At 42.3% G+C, this 23,055-nt stretch overlaps 1 protein-coding gene across 7 annotated transcripts in view; it reads right to left on the reverse strand.

Annotated features, from left to right (window-relative positions):
- Positions 1-18,465: 18,465 nt before the first annotated feature.
- LOC109963241 (leucine-rich repeat and fibronectin type III domain-containing protein 1-like protein) overlaps positions 18,466-23,055 on the reverse strand; it is a 242,384-nt gene continuing 237,794 nt past the window's right edge. For all 7 annotated transcript variants that reach the window (XM_020605601.1, XM_020605602.1, XM_020605603.1 and 4 more), the window contains 3 exons: positions 22,484-22,724; positions 19,318-19,530; positions 18,466-18,780 (listed from right to left, as the gene is read on the reverse strand). In XM_020605601.1, coding sequence (XP_020461257.1) covers positions 18,466-18,780; positions 19,318-19,530; positions 22,484-22,724 — 769 coding nt within the window. The remainder of the gene's footprint in view (positions 18,781-19,317; positions 19,531-22,483; positions 22,725-23,055) is intronic.

Genomic DNA, 23,055 nt, shown 5'->3' on the forward strand with positions numbered 1-23,055 from the left:
CGGGCAGGAGTCAGCTGCACATGCACATCCAACACCAGAGACCGACTGAGCATGTGATCATCTCCATGTGACCATGAGATGGAGCTTAAGCTTGAAAAACAGGACTTTGCAGCTTAGGTTATTTTGTGGCTTACACAGTTGAGGTTTTTGTAGAAGACAGACACATTTTAAAGTTTTCTCGTTTGAACACTAAACAGCAGCAGTAACCACCACACAGGTCAGATTAGCTGTAACATCCATCTCATGAGTTTGCCTTGTACTGTTTAAGAGCTCCCATATTAATGATGCCATAAATTAGAGGCAGTGACAGAGCAGAACCATGGAGCCACTCAGGAGCAAAAATCAATTTCATGTTTCACTGTGACTCTGACTATTTGTGTTCAAGAGGAGGACAACAGTAAAGAGGTCTGCTGCTGTGTATTGACCTGGAGAGAATGGATGAACTGGATTCTCAACAAATTGACTTTTTCTTGTCAGACATTTTTCTTCATGCAATAACAATTCAGATAATTAAGCTACTTGGGAAAATTTCTTGTAGGGTGTTTTGAATATTGTTGTTGAACCTGTCAGGAAACGCAACAAGTCTTCAGTATGTAACAGTGTAGGAGTCAGCCTCAGTTCAACCTTAAAACTTTAGCATATTAACAAATGTTTATTACAACATCTTAACATGTGTCCTGAAATCCTTTATAATATAATAAATAGTTATTATTATTTATGCCCAGCTATTAAATACTGATGAATTCATCCATCCATTATCTATACCACATATTCCTGAATGAGGCCACAGGAGCCAATCCCAGTTGACACTGAGTGAGAGGCAGGGTCCACCCTGGACAGGGCTGACAGAGACAGACATCTCACACTCACTGGACTGTGGGAGGAAGCCGGCATACCTGGAGAGAACATGCAGATTCTGCAGAAAGGCCCTGGGTCGACCTGGGCTTGCGACAAGGCAAACCACCATTCCACTGTGCTACCCTTGATCAATTCTAATGAAGATATGTAACTTTAAAGTGCAAAGCTTTGGTTTAGCTATCTCAGTTGGAATCTGATTTCTGTGGTTGCATTCTTGCAAAACTACATAATATGAACTGGGAATGCTGTGTTACAGTAATGCAGCTCCCAGTTTACCTATTTTATCTGCCACTTTCTGAACTGAAAGTCATGTATCCGACATGAGCTTCCATAACAAGAAACAGCTCCACCAGAGAACAACCTGCCTGTACACAGAGACCTGCATATACAGCACTCGAGAGTGACAAAGGCTCATAATCTACAGCCAGCGTTAGAACCCTACTCTACTGTGACTGAAACAGTTTATGAACACTGTTATGAAGGTCCTTTTACAAAGAACTGACCTTGAAACGAAAACTTTGCTGTCAAAGTGCTGCATCCATTTTGTTTTACATCTAGCATGAGATGATTTTAAGACTGTGCTCCTGGTTATTTCCTAAACGTTTGCACCACAAAAATGAAAAGCTGATGACCATAATGTTTGAACATGGATGTGAGTGAGCACTGCGTCTGATAGCAGCTGTGCTCTTTGTGGCAGGAAGGTTGAACGCAACCCAACAGAGATGCTGTGGCGGTGACCAGAGGCCAGAAGCCGCTGTCAGAAGGTTCCACAAGTCTACTGAGCTGAATCAGGTCTAGTCATCAACTCCACAGAGTCAGGGTCGGTGGCAAACCAACAGCTGGTCCAAGATCTGCTCCTGTAGCAGTAATTAGTAAACATAATTGCCACCACTGCCCAGTACGTGTGCGACATTGTTAACACGTGGTCTAATAAACTGCCAGATGTAAACAATAAGCTGGTGTGTTAGGTTGTTATGTTGTCCTGTAGCTGAGACAGTGCAGTTTGTGAGCAACTGAACCTGAAAGTTATTGCAGGCAAAAACAGGAGAAAACTGACCTTAGAGCATAAAAAAAAATAAAAATAAACCAAAGTTATAATTCAGCAGATCAAATTATCACCTTGCATGAGTACTGGTGTTTTTAAATGACACACAAATCAGTCATACAAGTCTTTACATGTCAGGTTTTATTAGTTTTAATTTGAATTCTAATTTAAATTTCACTTCAGTTCAAATGACCTTATCTTTGTTGGATTCAATCTGTTCTCCAATACAGGGACATTTTATTTTTTCATTTGAAGTGCCACCCAAGTTTTTATCTTTGCTACTTGAAGTGCAGATTTTCATCTTTGCTTCAATATTTGTTAATCAGACTTGACCTGTTGATATATTTGATCATTCTCATTAACCTCTAAACAAAACATGCCGCTGCAGAGTGAAGACCTGTTCCTTATCTTTCAGCCTCAGTCCTTTGTTATCAAATCAAGACCACTGATCCTCTCGAGTTTCGATTCTTGTACTGATAGCACAGCTTTGCTGATTGTAATGACTTTGCTTCCGGTTGCACAGGAGAGAAACAGAACGATCTGGTAAATGAAAGAGCAGAGGAGGTTTCCAATAACACAGAAGATTGAAGCTGAAGTAGGAAATTGAAGTGGAAGGAAGATGTACACACAGAGGAAAGACAGAAAGGATATTACACTTTCAATTTTAAACTTGAAAATCAAAGTGTACAAGGTGGAGTGAGATTAAAGAGGAAGACAATGGGGAAAAGAAGAGAAGAAGAAAAGAGACCAATAGCAAGACACAAAGTGTCAGGAACGAGAAAGATGGTGGTGGAGAGAAAACAAGGAGACGTCACCAGAGAGAGACATGAGACAAGTCAGAAAGAGAAAAAACAGAAGAGAAGCTCCTTCGGAGACATGAGCAGAAACGAGGTCACGACCTGACAGACATCCACACATAGCAAATCAAAAAGGTGCTCTGACGTCACTCTCAACCAGCTCACTTTGCCATGTTGCAGTAACTCTTTCAGAGCACTGATTTATAAGCATGACATTATTAATATGAATCTGGCTTTTACTTTGTTGGCTGGTCATAACTAAATGTTTGAAGACACCGCCTTTGATTCTGGAAAGTGTTTGACATTCTGGGAATAAAAGATCAATCTAATAATCAAGAAAATAATCTGTAGATGAATCAATAACTTCTGCAGTTTCCCACTAGTCCTCCAACCTATTCAACATGCAGATTCTGCAGAAAGGCCCTGGGTCGACCTGGGCTTGCGACAAGGCAAACCACCATTCCACTGTGCTACCCTTGATCAATTCTAATGAAGATATGTAACTTTAAAGTGCAAAGCTTTGGTTTAGCTATCTCAGTTGGAATCTGATTTCTGTGGTTGCATTCTTGCAAAACTACATAATATGAACTGGGAATGCTGTGTTACAGTAATGCAGCTCCCAGTTTACCTATTTTATCTGCCACTTTCTGAACTGAAAGTCATGTATCCGACATGAGCTTCCATAACAAGAAACAGCTCCACCAGAGAACAACCTGCCTGTACACAGAGACCTGCATATACAGCACTCGAGAGTGACAAAGGCTCATAATCTACAGCCAGCGTTAGAACCCTACTCTACTGTGACTGAAACAGTTTATGAACACTGTTATGAAGGTCCTTTTACAAAGAACTGACCTTGAAACGAAAACTTTGCTGTCAAAGTGCTGCATCCATTTTGTTTTACATCTAGCATGAGATGATTTTAAGACTGTGCTCCTGGTTATTTCCTAAACGTTTGCACCACAAAAATGAAAAGCTGATGACCATAATGTTTGAACATGGATGTGAGTGAGCACTGCGTCTGATAGCAGCTGTGCTCTTTGTGGCAGGAAGGTTGAACGCAACCCAACAGAGATGCTGTGGCGGTGACCAGAGGCCAGAAGCCGCTGTCAGGAGGGTCCACAAGTCTACTGAGCTGAATCAGGTCTAGTCATCAACTCCACAGAGTCAGGGTCGGTGGCAAACCAACAGCTGGTCCAAGATCTGCTCCTGTAGCAGTAATTAGTAAACATAATTGCCACCACCGCCCGTTACGTGTGCGACATTGTTAACACGTGGTCTAATAAACTGCCAGATGTAAACAATAAGCTGGTGTGTTAGGTTGTTATGTTGTCCTGTAGCTGAGACAGTGCAGTTTGTGAGCAACTGAACCTGAAAGTTATTGCAGGCAAAAACAGGAGAAAACTGACCTTAGAGCATAAAAAAATAAATAAAATAAACCAAAGTTATATTTCAGCAGATCAAATTATCACCTTGCATGAGTACTGGTGTTTTTAAATGACACACAAATCAGTCATACAAGTCTTTACATGTCAGGTTTTATTAGTTTTAATTTGAATTCTAATTTAAATTTCACTTCAGTTCAAATGACCTTATCTTTGTTGGATTCAATCTGTTCTCCAATACAGGGACATTTTATTTTTTCATTTGAAGTGCCACCCAAGTTTTTATCTTTGCTACTTGAAGTGCAGATTTTCATCTTTGCTTCAATATTTTTTAATCAGACTTGACCTGTTGATATATTTGATCATTCTCATTAACCTCTAAACAAAACATGCCGCTGCAGAGTGAAGACCTGTTCCTTATCTTTCAGCCTCAGTCCTTTGTTATCAAATCAAGACCACTGATCCTCTCGAGTTTCGATTCTTGTACTGATAGCACAGCTTTGCTGATTGTAATGACTTTGCTTCCGGTTGCACAGGAGAGAAACAGAACGATCTGGTAAATGAAAGAGCAGAGGAGGTTTCCAATAACACAGAAGATTGAAGCTGAAGTAGGAAATTGAAGTGGAAGGAAGATGTACACACAGAGGAAAGACAGAAAGGATATTACACTTTCAATTTTAAACTTGAAAATCAAAGTGTACAAGGTGGAGTGAGATTAAAGAGGAAGACAATGGGGAAAAGAAGAGAAGAAGAAAAGAGACCAATAGCAAGACACAAAGTGTCAGGAACGAGAAAGATGGTGGTGGAGAGAAAACAAGGAGACGTCACCAGAGAGAGACATGAGACAAGTCAGAAAGAAAAAAAACAGAAGAGAAGCTCCTTCGGAGACACGAGCAGAAACGAGGTCACGACCTGACAGACATCCACACATAGCAAATTAAAAAGGTGCTCTGACGTCACTCTCAACCAGCTCACTTTGCCATGTTGCAGTAACTCTTTCAGAGCACTGATTTATAAGCATGACATTATTAATATGAATCTGGCTTTTACTTTGTTGGCTGGTCATAACTAAATGTTTGAAGACACCACCTTTGATTCTGGAAAGTGTCTGACATTCTGGGAATAAAAGATCAATCTAATAATCAAGAAAATAATCTGTAGATGAATCAGTAACTTCTGCAGTTTCCCACTAGTCCTCCAACCTATTCAACCCTATATAGCTGTTTGTTCCTTCCCTTTCATACGACCCAGAGGAACAGCTCCTGAAACAGGAACAAACACTACTACTACTCCTACTGCATCTCCCTCCTTTACTCGTGCCATAATTACAATGATCGCTAGACAACTGACACATGCTGCATATAGATTTGTTTTTAATTGGGGGACAGTCTAAGATTTTTAAAAAGTTTTAACAAATTTATTCAGGATTTTCCTTTTGTCACCCATTTGTGTGTAATGGCACATCTACTTGTCCCTTGTTTCAGACTTCACTAAGACAGGAAGTGAGGTTTCACCTTCCAACCTTCCACATTAAAGCTGCTGTGTGGAAGAAAACTGGACCTGTACTGGCTGTTTAGGCACAACAACAAGAACAGCAAGGGATTTTAACTGTGCCACCCTGAAGATGATTGAGAGCCTCTTGTGAGTGTGCAATGATGGCGAGGGAAGATGAGAGAGCAGCTTGTAAACAGAATGAAGAAAAAGAAAACAAAGCACTCGGGGGTGCAGACACACCGAAGGAGATATTATCAGTGGAATGATAATAGAGCAGAGAAACATGGGAGCAGTGAACTAGGCCACCCTCTGAAACATCAAGATTAACGCTGGGCCGACTCGTCTGTTGTGTTACACACACACACAGAAACAAAACCTAACGCACAGGAACACAGGGCGGCTGCCCTCTGCTCAGAAGGCCTAGCAACGTCCGTCTTTTATCACTGTATCATAGTACACCATACTACAATTACAGTACACAAAAAGCTCTCAAAGCTCCAGTGTTTTTTTATTAGTATTGACTCCAGGTCTAATGTGAGGTGTGGAAGGTGACGCCTGTAGGGACTCTGCAGCTTGTGTGAGTTCTTCAGCCTCAGTTTGGTTTAACAACAAGTTTCTTGTATAGTTCAGTGTGTGTTTCCAGCAGTAGTGGTTTTGGTACCTGTGTGTGCATCTGTCTCTCTCTACGTGTGTGTGTGTCCCTCTGCAGATGCAGAGTATACAGTATGTCCTCTGTGTGTGTACGTGTCCTATATATTATTCTGGTGTCGAGCAGTGCAAGGCAGTTCCTATTTATCATCTGAGCCAGAGGTGTCAAGACAAGGGACGGAAATATAAAGCCTAGCCTGACCCTTTGGACACTGTGCGCACGTGTGTGTGTACTTGTACGGCTATGAATTGTGAGGACCAGTTTGAGTTTGATACCATGGGAGTGACGATATTAGAATCAGGTTTAGATCAGGGCTGGGGCAGGACATTTAGTTGTGATGGTTAATGTTAGGGTTACTTTGTGTGTAGGTACATTTCACCGATTACTGGGACAAAAAGAAAAGAAGAATGACGTGTGAGGACAAATCGCCAACATACGCAGCAGGGCTTGGGACAACAGATACATTTGGAATGACCTGGTTTTCTACATGAACTGCTCCAATCTTCATCTAAACCACAAGCACAACATGTTGAAGCTAGTACCACACAAACAGCTATAATTTTTTATGTCTATATTGAAACCAGCCATTAAACATTCAAAGTGCTGGTGGAAAAGTAAGTGAACCCTTGGATTTAATAACTGGTTGAAGCTCCTTTGGCAGCACTTTTAGACGATTGCCCCTCACAGAGCTGCTTCAGCTCAGACATATTCCCAGGACGTCTGGTGAGAATGGCTCCCTGAGCTCATTCCACAGCATCTCTATTGGGTCGACATACTGAACATCAAAAATGTTATTCATCCCTTTTCAAGTCCACAGCATCAAGAATCTGAGGTCAGAGTAGCACAGTTTCTTTCCTCTTTTACATAAACATGCATACCTATGAAGCTCAGTCTGTTCCTCCTATTTTGTTCTTTCAAAACAAGAAACCAGACAAAGCAAACAAACCATTTCCATCGGCTCGTATAAGATTAACCAGCTTAATGCCATTGTGTAAATCCAGTTTGATGAAAAGAAATGCAGAGGTGCTGTTAGAGCTTACAGCCAGTGAAGGTTATTTTTTATTCTAAAGCCTAATTTTTACATTACCCTTGCCCAAGGCACGGCACCAGCTAGAATCTAACATAATGACAATCAGGAGAGATCCAAGAAAAACTGCAGTTTAAATGTGTCAGCATGGCACGTTGTGTCATTTAAGGTTGTGAATAATGCAGTGCTCATAATGACATGAGATTCACTGAATGTTGTATAGGATTTAGAGAGCGGCGTGACCTCGCGTGTCGCCTCTCTGTCTCCTCATGACAGCTGTGTTAATAATGCAGCGGCCACAACCATATAAAATAGAGCCACTCAGGATTTTATTCAAGGCACAACATTAAATGCAACCCATCACTGCTGTTGTATTTCATATCAACCACTCCATGTGCACATGCTGTATGTATGAAACGCCTGTAAGCCTCCATTCATTTTATGCTCCATTATTAAGTGACACAGTCCTCAACAGGGAGAAATGTAGCTCAATCTGCCTCTGGAAACAGAAGCATAATTCTCTCATTTTATTTGGAGTAAAAGTCACAGGTTTGATTCCTATATTGGAGAGGCATGATGCAGGGCTGCTGAAGGCAAATGGGAGTAGATGTAGGAAAACATCTCAACCCCTCAGGAGGCAGCTACCACTCATCCAATGCACCGTCCAAAGGCCTTAGGCCAACATTAGTTTGGCTGTTTTAACAAGGTTGTAATGATCATTTGTTTTTTTCTCTCAGTCTCTTCATTAAGAGAAAATACAGGAAATACATCCACAATATTAAAAAAACACAATGTTCAGAACTAAAAGGCTTCTCCAGTCCAGAGTCAGTGTTTAGTGTGACCTCCCTTTGCACTTAGCACAAGGACACTGCCTTGAAGTGAAACCATGACAGAGCCTCCATCATGTGTCACTGAAGGCTGCTGCACTTGCTCTTCCACCTCTCTCCAACTCTTCTTCTCACATCCTGTCGACGCCTGGACCCGAACGCTTCAACCTTCCATCCATCTCCCCATAATTTTCCACTGATCTTCACTCCAGTCTTTTCACTGGATCTTCACTCCAGTCTTTTGCAAGCTTTTGCTTATCTCCCTGTCCCCTTCTGAAAAAGTGGTTTCTTGGCTGCCGTCCTTCCACAAAGGCCATTCCTGATCGAGTGTCTACAGCTATGGAAGGACCAACTTGGCATCTAGATGGAGCTGCCAGATGCTGAGCCGAGAGAATTGTTGTAAGGCTGGAGAAATTATTATGTCTGCATTATGCCAGATAAAATATGGGGTTTCTCACTTACCTGCTTTGTTAAGAGTGTTCCACATCTCTTTTCATTAATACATGTACCCTTGTTTACCTATGGAGGAGAAATTCATATTGATTCATTGTGCTGTCCACCTGTGACACAACACTGGCAGCGGGAGTTGTGCATGCTTACAAACTGTCCTCTCATTTTAAAGAAGAGGCTTTTTGGCTCTCTGATTCTGAAACAATTACAAACTACTTGGAGTTATGAGGGGTGCCAAGCTAATCTAGAGGTACCCAAGACTGAACATTAAATGGCTAGAAATGAGCAGCCATGGGCTCTTTAAACACCACATCCAGCGAAGGCAGGGGAGCATGGCTGAAAACCCAAGGTCTGTAGGGGTTTTGTTGGTAGATCAGTCTTGTGGCTGTTAACTGAACTGTGTTTGAGGGCAGAGCCTAAAGCAGGCAGTGATAAACATGGCAGCTTCTTTGGATTAGGAAGAAGGTGAAAGACGGCTGCAAAGACAGGCAGGTGCAGAACCTGTAGTGTAAACCGTTATGCTTTAAACAGAGGTGTAGCGTGCGCTGCTCGCTGAGAGGCTCAGCCACTTTGTTTGGTGCTTTACCAAGATGTTTGGTATATTCGGTGGCTCAGGCTGCATGCTGGTTAACATAGCACACAGTTAGCTTGTTAAACATTCTGTTAGCATGATGCATTAGCTCCACAGTTGTCAGTCATGTGGTGGCTGGAAAGACATTGTGATGAAACAAATCACATTAAAAGCACAATAAAGTGCTAATAAGATGTGGCACTTGTGTGTTTTATGTGATTGAGCCTATAGTAGGTGTCTTATAGGGCACAGACCTGGAATCGCCACTTTACCACTAGATGTTCTGTATAAACTGAGGGGTAATGGCAGCTTGAAACTGGAGAAAGTTTACATTCAAATTTCGAAAACAAAACATTTGTTTAAACATTATGTAGTACCCCAACACCAGGAAGGTCGAGTACAACACAACTGTTTAGTTTAATCTTTACATCGAAGCAACGATATGCTGTGAACTGTCCAGGGCGTCTCCAGCAGAAACAAGCACAGACACCGAAAGCATCAACAGAGCAATGTAATCTTTTCAATATGTTTCAGTTCCTGAAAAGGTGACTTTATAGAGGTTCCACAGGACAGTATATGTACAGTATGAAATGTAGATGGATAATTCCCTTTATACCCCAGACAGAAGGTCAGGGTAAGAGTTTCTCTGCATATCCTCATCTTCATCGCCTCTCATCCTCTGAATATCAATAAGGAAAGAACAAGAGCGGAGGAGGGGCAAACAGAGATGAGTGGAATTGAGATGGAGTGTAGAAGAAGAGGTAGAGGAAGAGAGATGAAGATGTGAAGGATGAGCTGAAGGAGAACAGAAGCCTCCTCATACAGATCAAGAGAGGGACAACAAAGCGCAACACCTGTCCAGACACATTCAGTACGACAGCTCATTCACAGCTCAGCACACAGATACTGGTCGTTTGCTTTCACGCTGAGAGTGAATGAAAGCAGATCAAGAAGCAATGCCCAGCATGTCTCTGTGAATGAACCACAGTCAGTCCATCAGTCAAATCCAAATCAGCTCTGTCTGCTGTCTGAAAACTAAGACTTTACTTTAGGAACATGTGCATTCAGCCAAAAATGCTTCTATGCAGGGCAATAAAAATCCCAGAAAGACGCAAAATAGGAGTGGATGTCAGGGTTGTTATACTACAGATAAACACTAGAGACTATATTTTCCTGCTTTCAACATGAGAGCAGAACAAAGGCAAGGACTAAGCCTAAAACAGAGACCTGTAAACAAAAGGTTTATGATCAATCAGTATGATCTATTCGTTTTTTGGCATCTAAAAGGCAGACAGGTCATTTCACCCCAGATTAATGAAGGTAGCTCACCTTTATTTGAGCCAAGTCTGAAATGTCTGACTAGGATTTCTTTGAGATGTGATTTGAGACAGAGCGAGATGGGCAGTTATAAACTGCAGAGAAAGTGAGTCTGCCCAGAGACAGAAAGCTAAAACGAGAGACAGCTGGGCATCATTAGTGGGGAAAGGTCAGAGATAATGTGTCACTGTGTAACAAGTGTGTGTGGAGGTAAAGTGGGGCAGTGAATGGAAGACAGATGAAGCTGCTATTGTTGAATGAACATAAAAAGAAAGAAACTCCTCAATATACCAAGACTGAAAACAGGAAAGTTCATGTTGTTGCCTAAATCTTAGCTTTGTCCTCTGCTTCCTATTCTTAATCTGATGGTATCAGAACCTCCTGTTGGCCAGGGTTTCTCTTTTTTACACAACAATGTTTGCCACTTTTCATGTGTATTGGCACAGTTATCCCATATTTAAATGACATCATGTCTTCCCACTCTCTACAACAGCCAGTTTGCCATCCACCATCCCATGTTCCAGCGCGGTCCATTTTTGATATCCAGTGTGGTCTGACATGTCCCATGACTGTCAGTCTGCCAGGCTCAGCTCTGATTGTGAGACCTGGCTCAGCAGCCAGCGCTGCTCACAGTCTCTTGCAGCACTGTCTCCATCTTCTTGGTTAAATACAGGTTAAAGTTTCTTCCCTTTGTTTTATGAGCTGTTTGTCTTGTTGGTTTGTCAGTGAGATCATGAGGAACCTAGATTAGATATTTAATGTACTATATAACATGTGTTTTGCTTCCATCTAAACACAAATTTCACATAAGCATTCATCTCAAATCACAGCTGAGGATGATGGAAGTTAACTTGTTGGTTTTCCAGGCAGATGTCACAAATGAAAAAGTTCTTCTAGGGGCGGTTTAGAGTCAACAGTCAACCTAAGCGGCATGTCTTTGGACTGTGGGAGGAAGCTGGAGTACCCCGGAGAAAACCCACGCAGGCACAGGGAGAACATGCAGAACAGGTCGGCGTGGGCTTGAACCCGGAACCTTCTGGCTGTGAGGTGACAGTGCTGACCTCATTCATGTCATTGTAAATCTATCAAATGATGTTTGCCATATACTTCTCTGGACAAAACTGCTAAAACTGACTGGGAGACAGAATGTCCCCTGTGTTGACTTTTGTGCTGCTGTCTGTTGCACTGACACTGAGTTGAACTGTGAGTTTGAGCAGGAGTGGAAAGTTTTTGATTTGATCTCTTCGAAAAGCCTGGTAATCATTGTGGTTTTCAAACTGGAGAGACAGCGTGATGGAGGGAGAGCAGGATGGATGTAACGTACACAGAGGTGATATGATGGAGCGAGGGAAGAGAAGGATGAGGACGATAACATTACAGTGACTTGCCAAAGGTCTGTACAGTAATACAGTAGGAGAGGGAAAAGAAGTGGAGCAGTAGGGGAGGAAAGCTGATGCTTCGTCTTCTCAGCAGAATATGATCAGCAGTCATTTCCTTGACCCTTCCTTCCTTCCTTCCTCACTTCCTGCAACCTATCACTGTTATCAGCTGACTCAAAGAAACAGTCTCTTTCACAGCACCACAGCAATCTATCCCTTCTCCATCTCTTTAGTTTTGATTCTGCCTCTCTCCTCTTTAATCTCTCCTCCGAGAGCTGCACAGGATGGTCATTAGAAAGCCACCACACACACATACTTTCTCTCACTGCTCTTTAAAAGCCTTTCATGCACACACACACACACACTTCTGGTGTGGGACAGACAGAGAAGGAACAGGAGAAGAGAATTTTAAAGGAGGTAGAATCAATAGATTCATTTCCTGGTGCTGACAGAAGTTCACCTCTCCCTGGACCCATACGGACCCATAATCCCCAGAGTTCACGTATATTTATTTATGTATGTATGTGAGAGAGAGGTGAAGGATAAAAGCTGGTCAGGTTATTCTTGCCCCAGAGCAGACTCAAGAAAATGGAGGGAATATTGTAAAAATACAGCTCCTTTCCTCTCCCCCTCCCTGATGCCTCCCCCATCTCCACTGAGAGTATGGCACAGCCTGAGAGAGAGAGAGAGAGAGACCAGTGAAAATCGACCTGTTATCTCGATGCTTTGGTTCTCGACTTTTCTGCCAGCACATCACGCTGAAATGGCAAACCTGAGTAAGCAAGGGAACAGAAATGGAAAAACCCAAGCACAGAGAAGAAGGGCATGGAAACCAGTACATTTAACACTGGTCTGACTGCACCATGAAACTGGCTTTCAACCATCTGTCTTCATTCTCCCTTTCACATCCTTCTGTTTGCCCTCCTGCTTCCTGTTTCCTCCTTTTCTTGGGAAGTCATGGTCTTGGTTTTCTTCAAAGTCACAGTCAAAGACTTTATTAGAAGGAACCAGTAGGATGAACAGAAAACCAGAGACAGGCTTAAAGCTGGATAACCCACTAATCTCATTTTCAAACACCCATATCTCAACTGGTGTCGTTATTTGTTTCAATTCTTTGATCAGGTTTTAAAGGTTTGGATTTTATGAACCTTTACTGTGTTTCTTCAGTGAACACTTTGTAACTGTTTTAAATAGAAATATCAGCTGTTTGTTGATACAGACTCTGGCTGTGTCTGATGGCCCAGATTTTGCCATTTCCTCAGCACCTTGGGGAAATTTGTTTTTATAATGCCAATTTTAAGTTTTCCTTCTAGGAACAGGCACTTATACCAGATTGAATCAGTAGAGTTTGATGTCTAGTGACCACAGTGTTACAGAAGTAATGTCTTTTATTCCACTGTGTAAAATAAATCTGACTTTGCAGATGGTGATGCCATTTTGCAGGCAAATAACTTTTCTAAGATGCTACTCTCACATCTGTCTCGATGCCTGTTTGGGACATATTTATTTCCGGATTTAAAGATTACTGTGTCGGCAGTCCATGTGGCACCACTAGTCTCGGCTGTTTGTTTTTTAACAGGTTCATTTGATATATTTCTATGTATATAAACAGTTTGTGTAATCCAGGTTTCTTCTCTTTTGTGCAGCTGCCATTTTCTCACTACGTAATGGAAGCTGAACTGAGCCACTGTGTTCTGTATCCTCATTCCACTGAAGCTGCTACAGCTAATCTGCTGTCAGAGCAGAGTTGAGGCTGTTAATGGGGAAAAAAATGTGAAAAAATAAATAAATAAAAACAACCTGGTGAAGTTTTTAACATGTTTTTAAAACCGTAGAAATGGAAAAGTGGAGAAGCTGAGGGATGCGGGCCAATTTCATCTGTAACACATAATTTGTTCGGCTGAACTGTGCTCCGCTGTGGCATGGGCAGCAGAGATAACCACGATGATGGTCACCGAACTTCAATGAACTTGTAAAATTTTCATTGCCCCATTTGTCATGCCTTTCTGACAGGGCAGCAGTGGCCTATAGGGACCAAGCTTTGGACGGGAAGATCAGCAGCAGGGAAAATGAATGCGTAACCCCTACTTCCTCCTGCCATCCCTCGACAACGTCCGTGATGAATCCCAGAACTGCTGCTGCACAACCAGCTCACCGCAGCTGCTCGGTTCACACAGTTAATGCAGTTCAGCAGTACTGGATGGCTCCCAAATGTGACTGTAAAGCAGGCCGGTGAATAACAGCAGGTACGCTCGCTCAACTTTCCCTGGAAAGACAAAGGCTAGAAAAAGGCTGTGCACAGTTTGGGGGAGCCATCTGTGGGGAAGCTAACTGCATCCAGACTTTAATAACGGTGGGAGAACGATTTTAATGAGGGCTCAATATCTCCAAATCAGAACTGGGAAGCTTTGAGTCAGGAAAATAGAACAGGTGCAGAGAGCCTCTCACAAAGGCTCTAGACTCATTCTGGCACATCACACCTTAGTAAAAACTGGTATAGCAACGGGACCAGTCAGGCTCTGTGCTTCAACACATTCAATCAGAATTAAAACAATGGATACCACAGTAAAGTGCCAAGTCTCATGTTTGTGTACCAGGTTGTAAACGTTTATTTCTGCAGTAAAATTGGGCATTTTATCACGGGAGTCTATGGGGATTGACTCCCTTTTGGATCCAGCCTCAAGTGGCCGTTCGAGGAACTGCAGGGTTTGGCACTTGTGCACTGGCTTCGATTCTCAGCCTGGGAAGTTGCCGCTTGGGGCTTCCCTCAACATCCTGCTTCAGAATTACATCATATTAAGGAGCATGCTTTGTGCCATTTATATGGCACAAAGCATTTATATGGCACAAAGAGGAGAAGAAGTATGTGTTGCTCAGGAAATAGGGGCCAGAAGGTGACAGTAATTACAACAAGGAATGTGAAGTGTACATTGGAATGTGTGTGATGATGAACTGGATGCTGTGCAGCACAGACTGGCTGAGTCTCTGTACAACTGGGACCAGACTGCAGAGGAGGCCAGAGAGGTGCCGAGTGGGCGTTGTGTGTCCCCCACACTACAGCATACAGTGGAGAGGCCCATAGCTCTGTCAGAGAGCTCCACTAGTGTTATAAAATGTTTAACGTCCAAAGCATAAGTATTGTCACCGTGAGCTAAAGTAACAGCTTTTACTTGAGTCATGGATTTGTAAGGAGGCCAGAAATGCACAGTAATGACATTCATTTACTCACTGTCAGAGTGTGCAGAGTGGCCAGAGGTCAAAGTTTCTGTGCACAAACTAGATGCAGTCAGGGCTTTGACACTGTCACCACAGATTTTAGTAATCAATCAATAATAAAAATAGTTTAAATTGAACATTAGAGAGTTTTGTCTGCTGAATTACAAGCGTAGGACATGTCATTGTGCATGTGTTTCCCAGCTTCCTTTCTGTTTGCATTAATGTTGGTACAGACCCAGAATGTAGAATCCTCTCAACAAAACTACCCTCATCTTTAATTTCTCATAATTTAAGGCATCTTCTCTTTTGATACATGATGAATCTGGGTGGCACAACGCAAATGAAATAAATTAGCAGTTTTTTATGATGTGACTGGCTTTTATTTTGATGTTAATAGGCAGCAGTGGAGGCTCTGCAGGTATTTAGTCATGTGCTTCCATTTTTAGCACTTTTAGGGTTGTTTTTGCCAAGTTGGAGATATTGCGGCTATCACACTACCCCCAACTCTGAAATACAACTCAGCTACTTGTAATCAGTGACTCCCAAGGAAAGAAGCAGCATTATATTCAGTAAATGGAAAAGGAGGACATTTGAATTATGATTCCCATCCCTTTTGGAGCACAGGAAGAAACAGCAGAGAGGTAGCAGAGAGCAGAAGAAAGGGTAATTTCCCGTTTCCTGCCAACAACAATGTGAGTTTCCTAACATTTACAACAGTTATGATGAAGGTGCCCTAACTCTAAGGTGCATCTCATAATCAAGTTGTTTATGTGCTTATATTAACCACAGCGGTGTATGATCAGAGCTATGTGTATGTGTCAATCTAAAGGGCAGGGACAGACAGTAATTCCACATGAATGAAGAATTAGTCATGAGCCCACCATACTCCTGTGGGTGGAGATAAAAACAAATAAAGAGGTCGGGGCATCGGATTTACCCTGCTCCATCAGGCTACCTGGTTCTAACAGTCTGCTATGAGTGCACAGTCCCTCAGCAGTGGGAAAATGATTAGGTCGCCCCCACAGTTCAATCTGAGATGATCCATTTGGCCGCTCTGCTCTCTCCAATTGAAGGCCAGAAAATGGCCACTTGAGTGCTTCTGGGTTTTGGTAAAAATGAGAATTGAGGCTGTGGACACATTTCAAACTGTCATCTGTCAGCCCTCCAAATGCTTTATAATAACACCCAATTATGCGTTCTGAATGATGTTGCTAGGTTACAGAGTGGCTGGGGGGGGGGCATCCAGTGGTCAGTCAGTGTCATGGGCCGATAGAAGTCCCACACTCAGCCACTTGGCAGCTTCAGCCTGAAACATGCTCCGAAATCCACATCTGGTGATTAGAATGTGCAGATCAGTGAAGCGTGGTGAGGGAGGCCTCAGGTCTGGAGATGCACCAGAAGTTTCCCTCAGGCAAGTTTCACTGCTCATTACCTTCTGAAGAAAGCACCATGTCTTTATCGAGGACATTACATTTGATGCAAAGTATCTGTTTATGGTTTTTACTGCAGATTTTACTGGATGCTACAAAGGTCGATGTTGCAAACAAGTGTGTGCAGCAGTGATTCTTTCCCCTGCAAAGTCTTTGTTTTAAAATAGTTCTGTCCTGCTTCACTCATTAATTTTTATATTTTTGCTGTTACATCCTTTATTTCCCACTGTGCAGTCTACAGTTCTTTTTCCATCTCCACCCTTTTGCTGTTGTAGCGACTTGATTTCCCAACAGGATCCGCCAACCTTCATCTTAGCTTCTATTATCACATTTCTTTTCTGTCGTCTCAACCTGTCTGGTGCCTGATCCCTGCTGAGAATCCTCACTTTTCCTTGTGGACCCTTGATCATAGTCTCTATATGTAATGCGTGGCTGAAAGCATAACACCAGGCGGTGCAGTGAAATTGAGGGTTTTCATTAATAGCTGTTTTTCCTAAGGCAGACTTTTCCCTCCACAGCTACACCTGTGCACCGCAGTGCATTGATAATCACCAAGAGTTAAAGCTGTTGTGTTGTGTTTTAGGATGGAGTTTACTTTAACAGGGGCGGCTGTGGCTCAGGAAGTAGGGCGGTTGTCTCCTAACTGGAAGCTCAGCGGTTCACTTCCCATTCTCCCCAATACACATGTTGAAGTGTCCTTGGGCAAGACACTGAGCCCCAGGTTGCCCCGATGGCCAGGACAGTGCCTTTCAGGGACAGTACCACCACTGGTGTGTGTGAGTTGGTGCTGCAGATGGCTGCCTCAGTTCTGTACCGGAGACACATTCTTTGTGTGTCTAACATACTTGGCCAATAAACGTGATTATAATATTATCTGATTAAACTCTAAATACTAACCACCTTTTAAAAAATCCTTTGGGAGTTAAACAACTGAATTCATTTCACTTCTGTTGCTGGAAGCCAAATCACTGGTTCACTCATCTTTTGTTTTTCACTCCCAAAAAACTGGAAACTGCCCAAAAAATTGTGATACAGGCTCCTACAGTATGCGAGGAAGAGCTTGGTGATAACTACCCACACTTGGGATGACATGTTTGTAGCACAGGCAGACACAGGAACAGAAAACATGCATTTCCACTGTTTTATCATGTAAGGACCAGATGCAGAGAATCTCAATGCAAATAAAAAAATTCAACAGTCAGTCAAATTACCAAATGACACACACACCTGTTGTGTTTCCATCACTCCATTAACTTGCATTCATTTCCAGGAGACTTACCCTAGCCTTAAACACAGTAATCACTCTAAAATGCAATGATTTACATTTTGGGGACTTGCTTTTTGTCCCCACACTTTGAGTGTGTAAACAGATTTACATCCCCACAACATGTGAAATAGCAGGCCACACACACAAACACAGCTATGTACTACCACTGCTGCTGCCAGTGACCTAGAGACCTCCAATATGGCCGCCATATGCAAGACTGGCTGCAATATAGACACCTGAGAACTATAGGCAGATAGCTGCCTGAAAACCAATCAGAATAAAGAGATCTGTCATCCATCATATATAATAAAAATCAGTTTAAACTCTTTAGCTCCACTATCCTTCTGGTGTGTCCTGTTTGAATTGCTACCCTCTGGTAGACGTCAGCTACCAAAACACGCACCAACAGATTCAGAGACAGTTTTTACCCACAGCCATAGCCATATTAAATAAACAAATTATTGTTGTACCACTGCCAAAGCTGCTATTCCGCATTACAGATGCAATTTAAAACTGTGCAATCTTAATTATCTATGCATATTTATATTTGAATATTTGTTGATTTAATGTGGAGCATCTGTACTGGGAACATGCTGTCTTTTAGTCAGGCCAACAGAGGCAGGACCACTTCAGGTTTAAACATTGAGAAGAAAGTCACTGCAGCCAGACCAGTTTCATCCTGTCAGATGACATTAGTTGACTCATGAACACATCGAACCCACAGCAGCCACACACACACACACACACACACCCTCACCTGTATATGAGTATATCATCTGTGGAGCTGTTGTACTGGATCTGGTACATGCGGACTCCTGGTATGTGATTCTGCGGGGGCCACCTGATGATAGCAGAACTGGATGTCAGATCTGACACACTGACCCTCTGCTGATCGGACCGAACCTGGCCTCCGCTGACGTTGGACTTGATTGATGTGGGGATGTCTGAAGGCCCCGGGTCAGGGTCCAGTTTGGGATCGAAGTGTGGAGATGGGTTGACAACTAACTCCACTGGAGCAGTGGCCTCCCCGGCTGCATTAGACGCTATGCATGTGAACTTTCCAGAATCCTGGAAACCAAAGGTTAACTTCTATCATTGCTATAATGTGAGTCTGGCCCAATGAAACCAATTATACTGAACATACTGTTTATGTTTCAGTCAGCTAATTCATGAAGGAACATTTCCAGTGCTTTAAAACAAATCAGCTACCCCCAAAGGTGTAGACGTGTACTTTTATATCCTATAAAGGGGTCATTTGTGTAACTATATCAAAGCATTAAAACTTTCTCTAATATAACAGAATATGACTCACACATTTTGGAAGTGAAACATTTGAGCAAAGATGTTTTTTAATGTAATAAAACAGATGGAGCTCAAGAGTTCTGCATGGCTAACAAGCTAGCAACTGACTAGCTGACATGCAAATTTACAGTATTTCAGGTTCCTAATGTTGCACTTGTTGATCTATACACTAGATCATTAAGCACTGGAGTCTATACCAAAGGCAATATAACAAGGCAAACAAAAAAAGCAGAGTAAGACTTCTACAAAGCTAGCTAAGCCTGCACACAGCCATAGTCATAGAAAATGAAGGCACTGCTCTACCTTGACAGAGGCCTTGAGGATGTCAAGAGAACCGTTCTCATAGCAGATGGTTCTGGACGTGTTTCCAATAAGCTTTCCATCAGGGCTGACCCAGTGCGTCGAAGGCTCAGGATCTCCGATGGACTTGCAGCGCAGGCTGACCTCCTGCCCCTCCATCACAAACATCTTGGAGGTGTGACGAGTAATCATGGGTGGCTCACAGACAAACTCCTCCTGTTAGAAGACAAAAAACAGAACAAATATATAAACTCGCACAGATTAACATTACAAAAATTCAAGCATGTGGCATGTCACTGGGAGTTCATTCCCTAAACTCTATTATAAAAAACTGCAGTAAAAGTACAGTACTATCAAACGGAACAATGTTGGTAACTGTATTTGAAGAGTTGCTGAGATTTAAACTATAGTTTTTGATTTATAGTACAAGTGAGATAAAATATCCAAGAGGTTAAGAGAAAAACGCACCACTTCAGCAGGGGCAAAATCCAAATCTCCACCTGCTCTGCCCATTTATCTGCATACGGACACTGAATGATTTCTAGTGGTACAGTATGTGCATCTGACAGTGGAGGTTCAGAAGTTGTTCAGTTGCTTGCACATGAAGATTAAGTGATCTCAGAGTTTTTCAGCCCTTGCACTACTTAAAACCACCCACTGGCACCTCAGTCTGTATAAAGCCAGGCAAGCCCCTGGTGGAGTATTACTGCAAGGCCAGGCAGGGCCAGCTGAAGCTTACCAGGGCTTACTCATCATTCCTCTCACTCAGTGTGTCTCACTCTATCCTGGCTGCTTCTGGGGTCTTGTTACCAGCAGAGATGATTGTAGACCTCATGACTGCTGGGCTCCAGCTTCACATAAACCACTAGTACTGCACCTTTGTATTACAGCCTGACCCTCAATTGCTGTGGTCAAAAGTAAAACACTGATCGAGGCTGCTCCCTGGTGTGACTGTGTGGAAGTGTGAATGTATGTGAATGTGTACTGGAATGAGAACAGTATGAATACTCCCTCGTTCATGGATGACTTAAATATCTGGCCTGTCTGTCTAACTCTGAAAGTCGAGCTAAAGCCAACTGCCACAACTTTTATTGACTTCAAAGTAGGCACTACCTTGGAAGCTAATGGCTAATGTCTGACCTCTGATGGATGCAGCGGCTGCATCCTTGTTCTTGCAGTGGGAGAGAGGCTATTAAGTCTCTGAGCATTAATATGCCTGAACACTTTGGTGACACCGAGGTCTCTGGATCGACCTCTGTACAAGTCTAATCCTCTTACAGTGATACTACAGCACCGCTCTGAAGGAGGAACAATTGTTACTCGGGGCGAGGCAAAGGTCTTTACATCATCCTCTCTAAGATGATACCAATTAATCCCATCTTTTTTTCGGGGTGCACCTCAGCCCATCACTGAAACTCTCAGACAGACTCCTGATGATCTCCTGGTAAAGCAAAGCCCTCTGTACATCCTCTTTAACATCTTGAAACACTCCACTTAAGTCTGCTGTTATCTCCCCAAGTATAGTAGTTCTGCTGCTGTATAAAAGCAGGTTTCCAGGTGTGTGGTGAAGAGCAGATCTCTTAGAGGCCCCTTGACCCTTAATCACAACTACAGTATATACTGCAATAACACATCGTTGTCAGTGATGCCTTGTGCTCTCTGAGCTGCTCTATAATGTCTTTTGTGTCTGCTAGCTTTGATATGAAGGTAGTGGATCATCAGTATATCAGCAATAGCAAAAATGTTAACCCTCCACCGTGCAAAGGTGCAGTGTGGAGTTGTGTTCTTGATTGTAATTCATGCAGACACATAATTAATAATGCCACATACGGTTCTGTCAGATATATGATGTCATTACCGACAAGAATCATTTTCGTTCCAGACCAAAAACTGTTTTATTTATACTTAAATTTGTATGTTACTCGTTGTCCCACTATCTTTGTGCAAAGGACGCCGCCACTGGTTCAGACCTTTAGTTGCCCAGAGCAGCAGAGAAGTCTGCAAGACTTGACTGTGTATGATAGCAGTGTACCCCTCAGAAAATGAAAAACATTAAGTCAGTAATCACCCAGGCTGAGCTGTACATTCACAAGAACTGCCTGCACATGCTGTAACCAGTTTTCATTCAGCTGATATCCCTGCTTCTGGATTTGTGAGTCCAATGTTGGGTTTTCACAAGAAAGTTGAATTTTATTCAGAGGAACATGTCATTTGGTTTGTGTTCAAGCTTTACTTAACCAGTGGAAAGAAGGAAGGTGTAATGCTGGGAATGACAGGGTTAATTGCTTTATTGTTCTTCATGCCCATATTTTATTAAAAAACAGTTTTAATGCAGTCTTCTAGATTGTTTTTGTAACATGTCTCCAGAGACTTAGGATGAAAAATAACGTTACTGCTATGCTGGCAGTAATGTTTATTAATGTGCACTGTTAAACAAAGCAATAAAACCATATGCAGATGAATAAAGGCCAAAGTCGAGGCCACATCTTTTTTTATTTTTGCCTTTTATGGCTTAATTTCCCCTATACTCAATTATCTTTGTGGCTCAATAAACCAGATCCTGTGTATTTGCTGCAACATAAACCGGGACGTTTCATAACCCTTCTATGTTTCTTCTAATTTTACTATTGAATATAAGGCAGAAATATGTTCTTTTGCATATCAAACTCAATGACTCCACCCTCTTAGTGGCCACCCTCTGACACACCAACCATGTGCCCTGCTGATGTGTCCTTGAGAAAGTGATTATAGTTATGTATCCAAAAGGGCCAAAGTTAGGACAGCAGAAAAACACATTTGGCTGCAGGGTGTAGCCAGTCTCTATGGCTAGCATGTTACATGATTTTTTTTGTTGACAAATTCATATTTGCAGCTAAAGATGATTTCTATTATCAAGAAGTACACATATTTGGCTTTTAATTCTTAGGTAACAAGCTCAGTCAGAGGCTTCTTAAACACTCTGTTTAGACACTTACAGCTCCAGGCAAAGACAGCTTTACTTAAGTACCTTAACCAAGGCAGAATCTTGTAGATCACAGGGTTTAGACCCAGATTACCTGTATAATGCTAATGTTTTTGTGACAGGATGCTGTGGCCAGTCATTGCTTCTGAAATCTGACTTTTATGACATGATATTAGGCTTCTGTGGCTTTAGCATAACTGTACACACCTCTCTAATGGTCCAGAAGTATTTGCCAGCCAGATCTTTAGGCGAAGCGCAGGTCTCCAGGTCGTCCTCCCTGGTCACTCTGCGAAGCCAGACCAGCTCACAGTTACAGTGCAGAGGATTCCCGCCAAAACTCAACACCAGCGATGTGAGAGGAGAACCCTTCATCTTAGCATACACTGGGATCCGCAGGAACAATGGGTCTGGAGGAATCTTCTTCAGCTTGTTGGATGTCATGTCCAGCCTGAGGACAGAGGCAGACACACAGACATAGGGACCAGTCTGTATACTATAGCCATGTACTGAAGAGCAGACATCAACTTGTCTGATGATAATGTATATAAAGTACATTTATAACAAAATGATACAATGACAACTTCCCAACATTAAAATATTTGAATATAATTTTCAGAAGAGAGTTTGGTTAAACTTAGAATAGAATTAATTTGGACATTCTATCAATTAGATTGGAGCTAAAGTAGAGCTGGATATATGAAGCCAACCCTATACATTACTGGTAATACTTCAAAGCTACCATTGAAGTCACATCCTCAGTACCTTTCTGGGAATGATTG

This window comes from Monopterus albus, unplaced genomic scaffold (assembly GCF_001952655.1).
Source record: "Monopterus albus unplaced genomic scaffold, M_albus_1.0 scaffold71.1, whole genome shotgun sequence".
Lineage (NCBI taxonomy): Eukaryota > Metazoa > Chordata > Actinopteri > Synbranchiformes > Synbranchidae > Monopterus > Monopterus albus.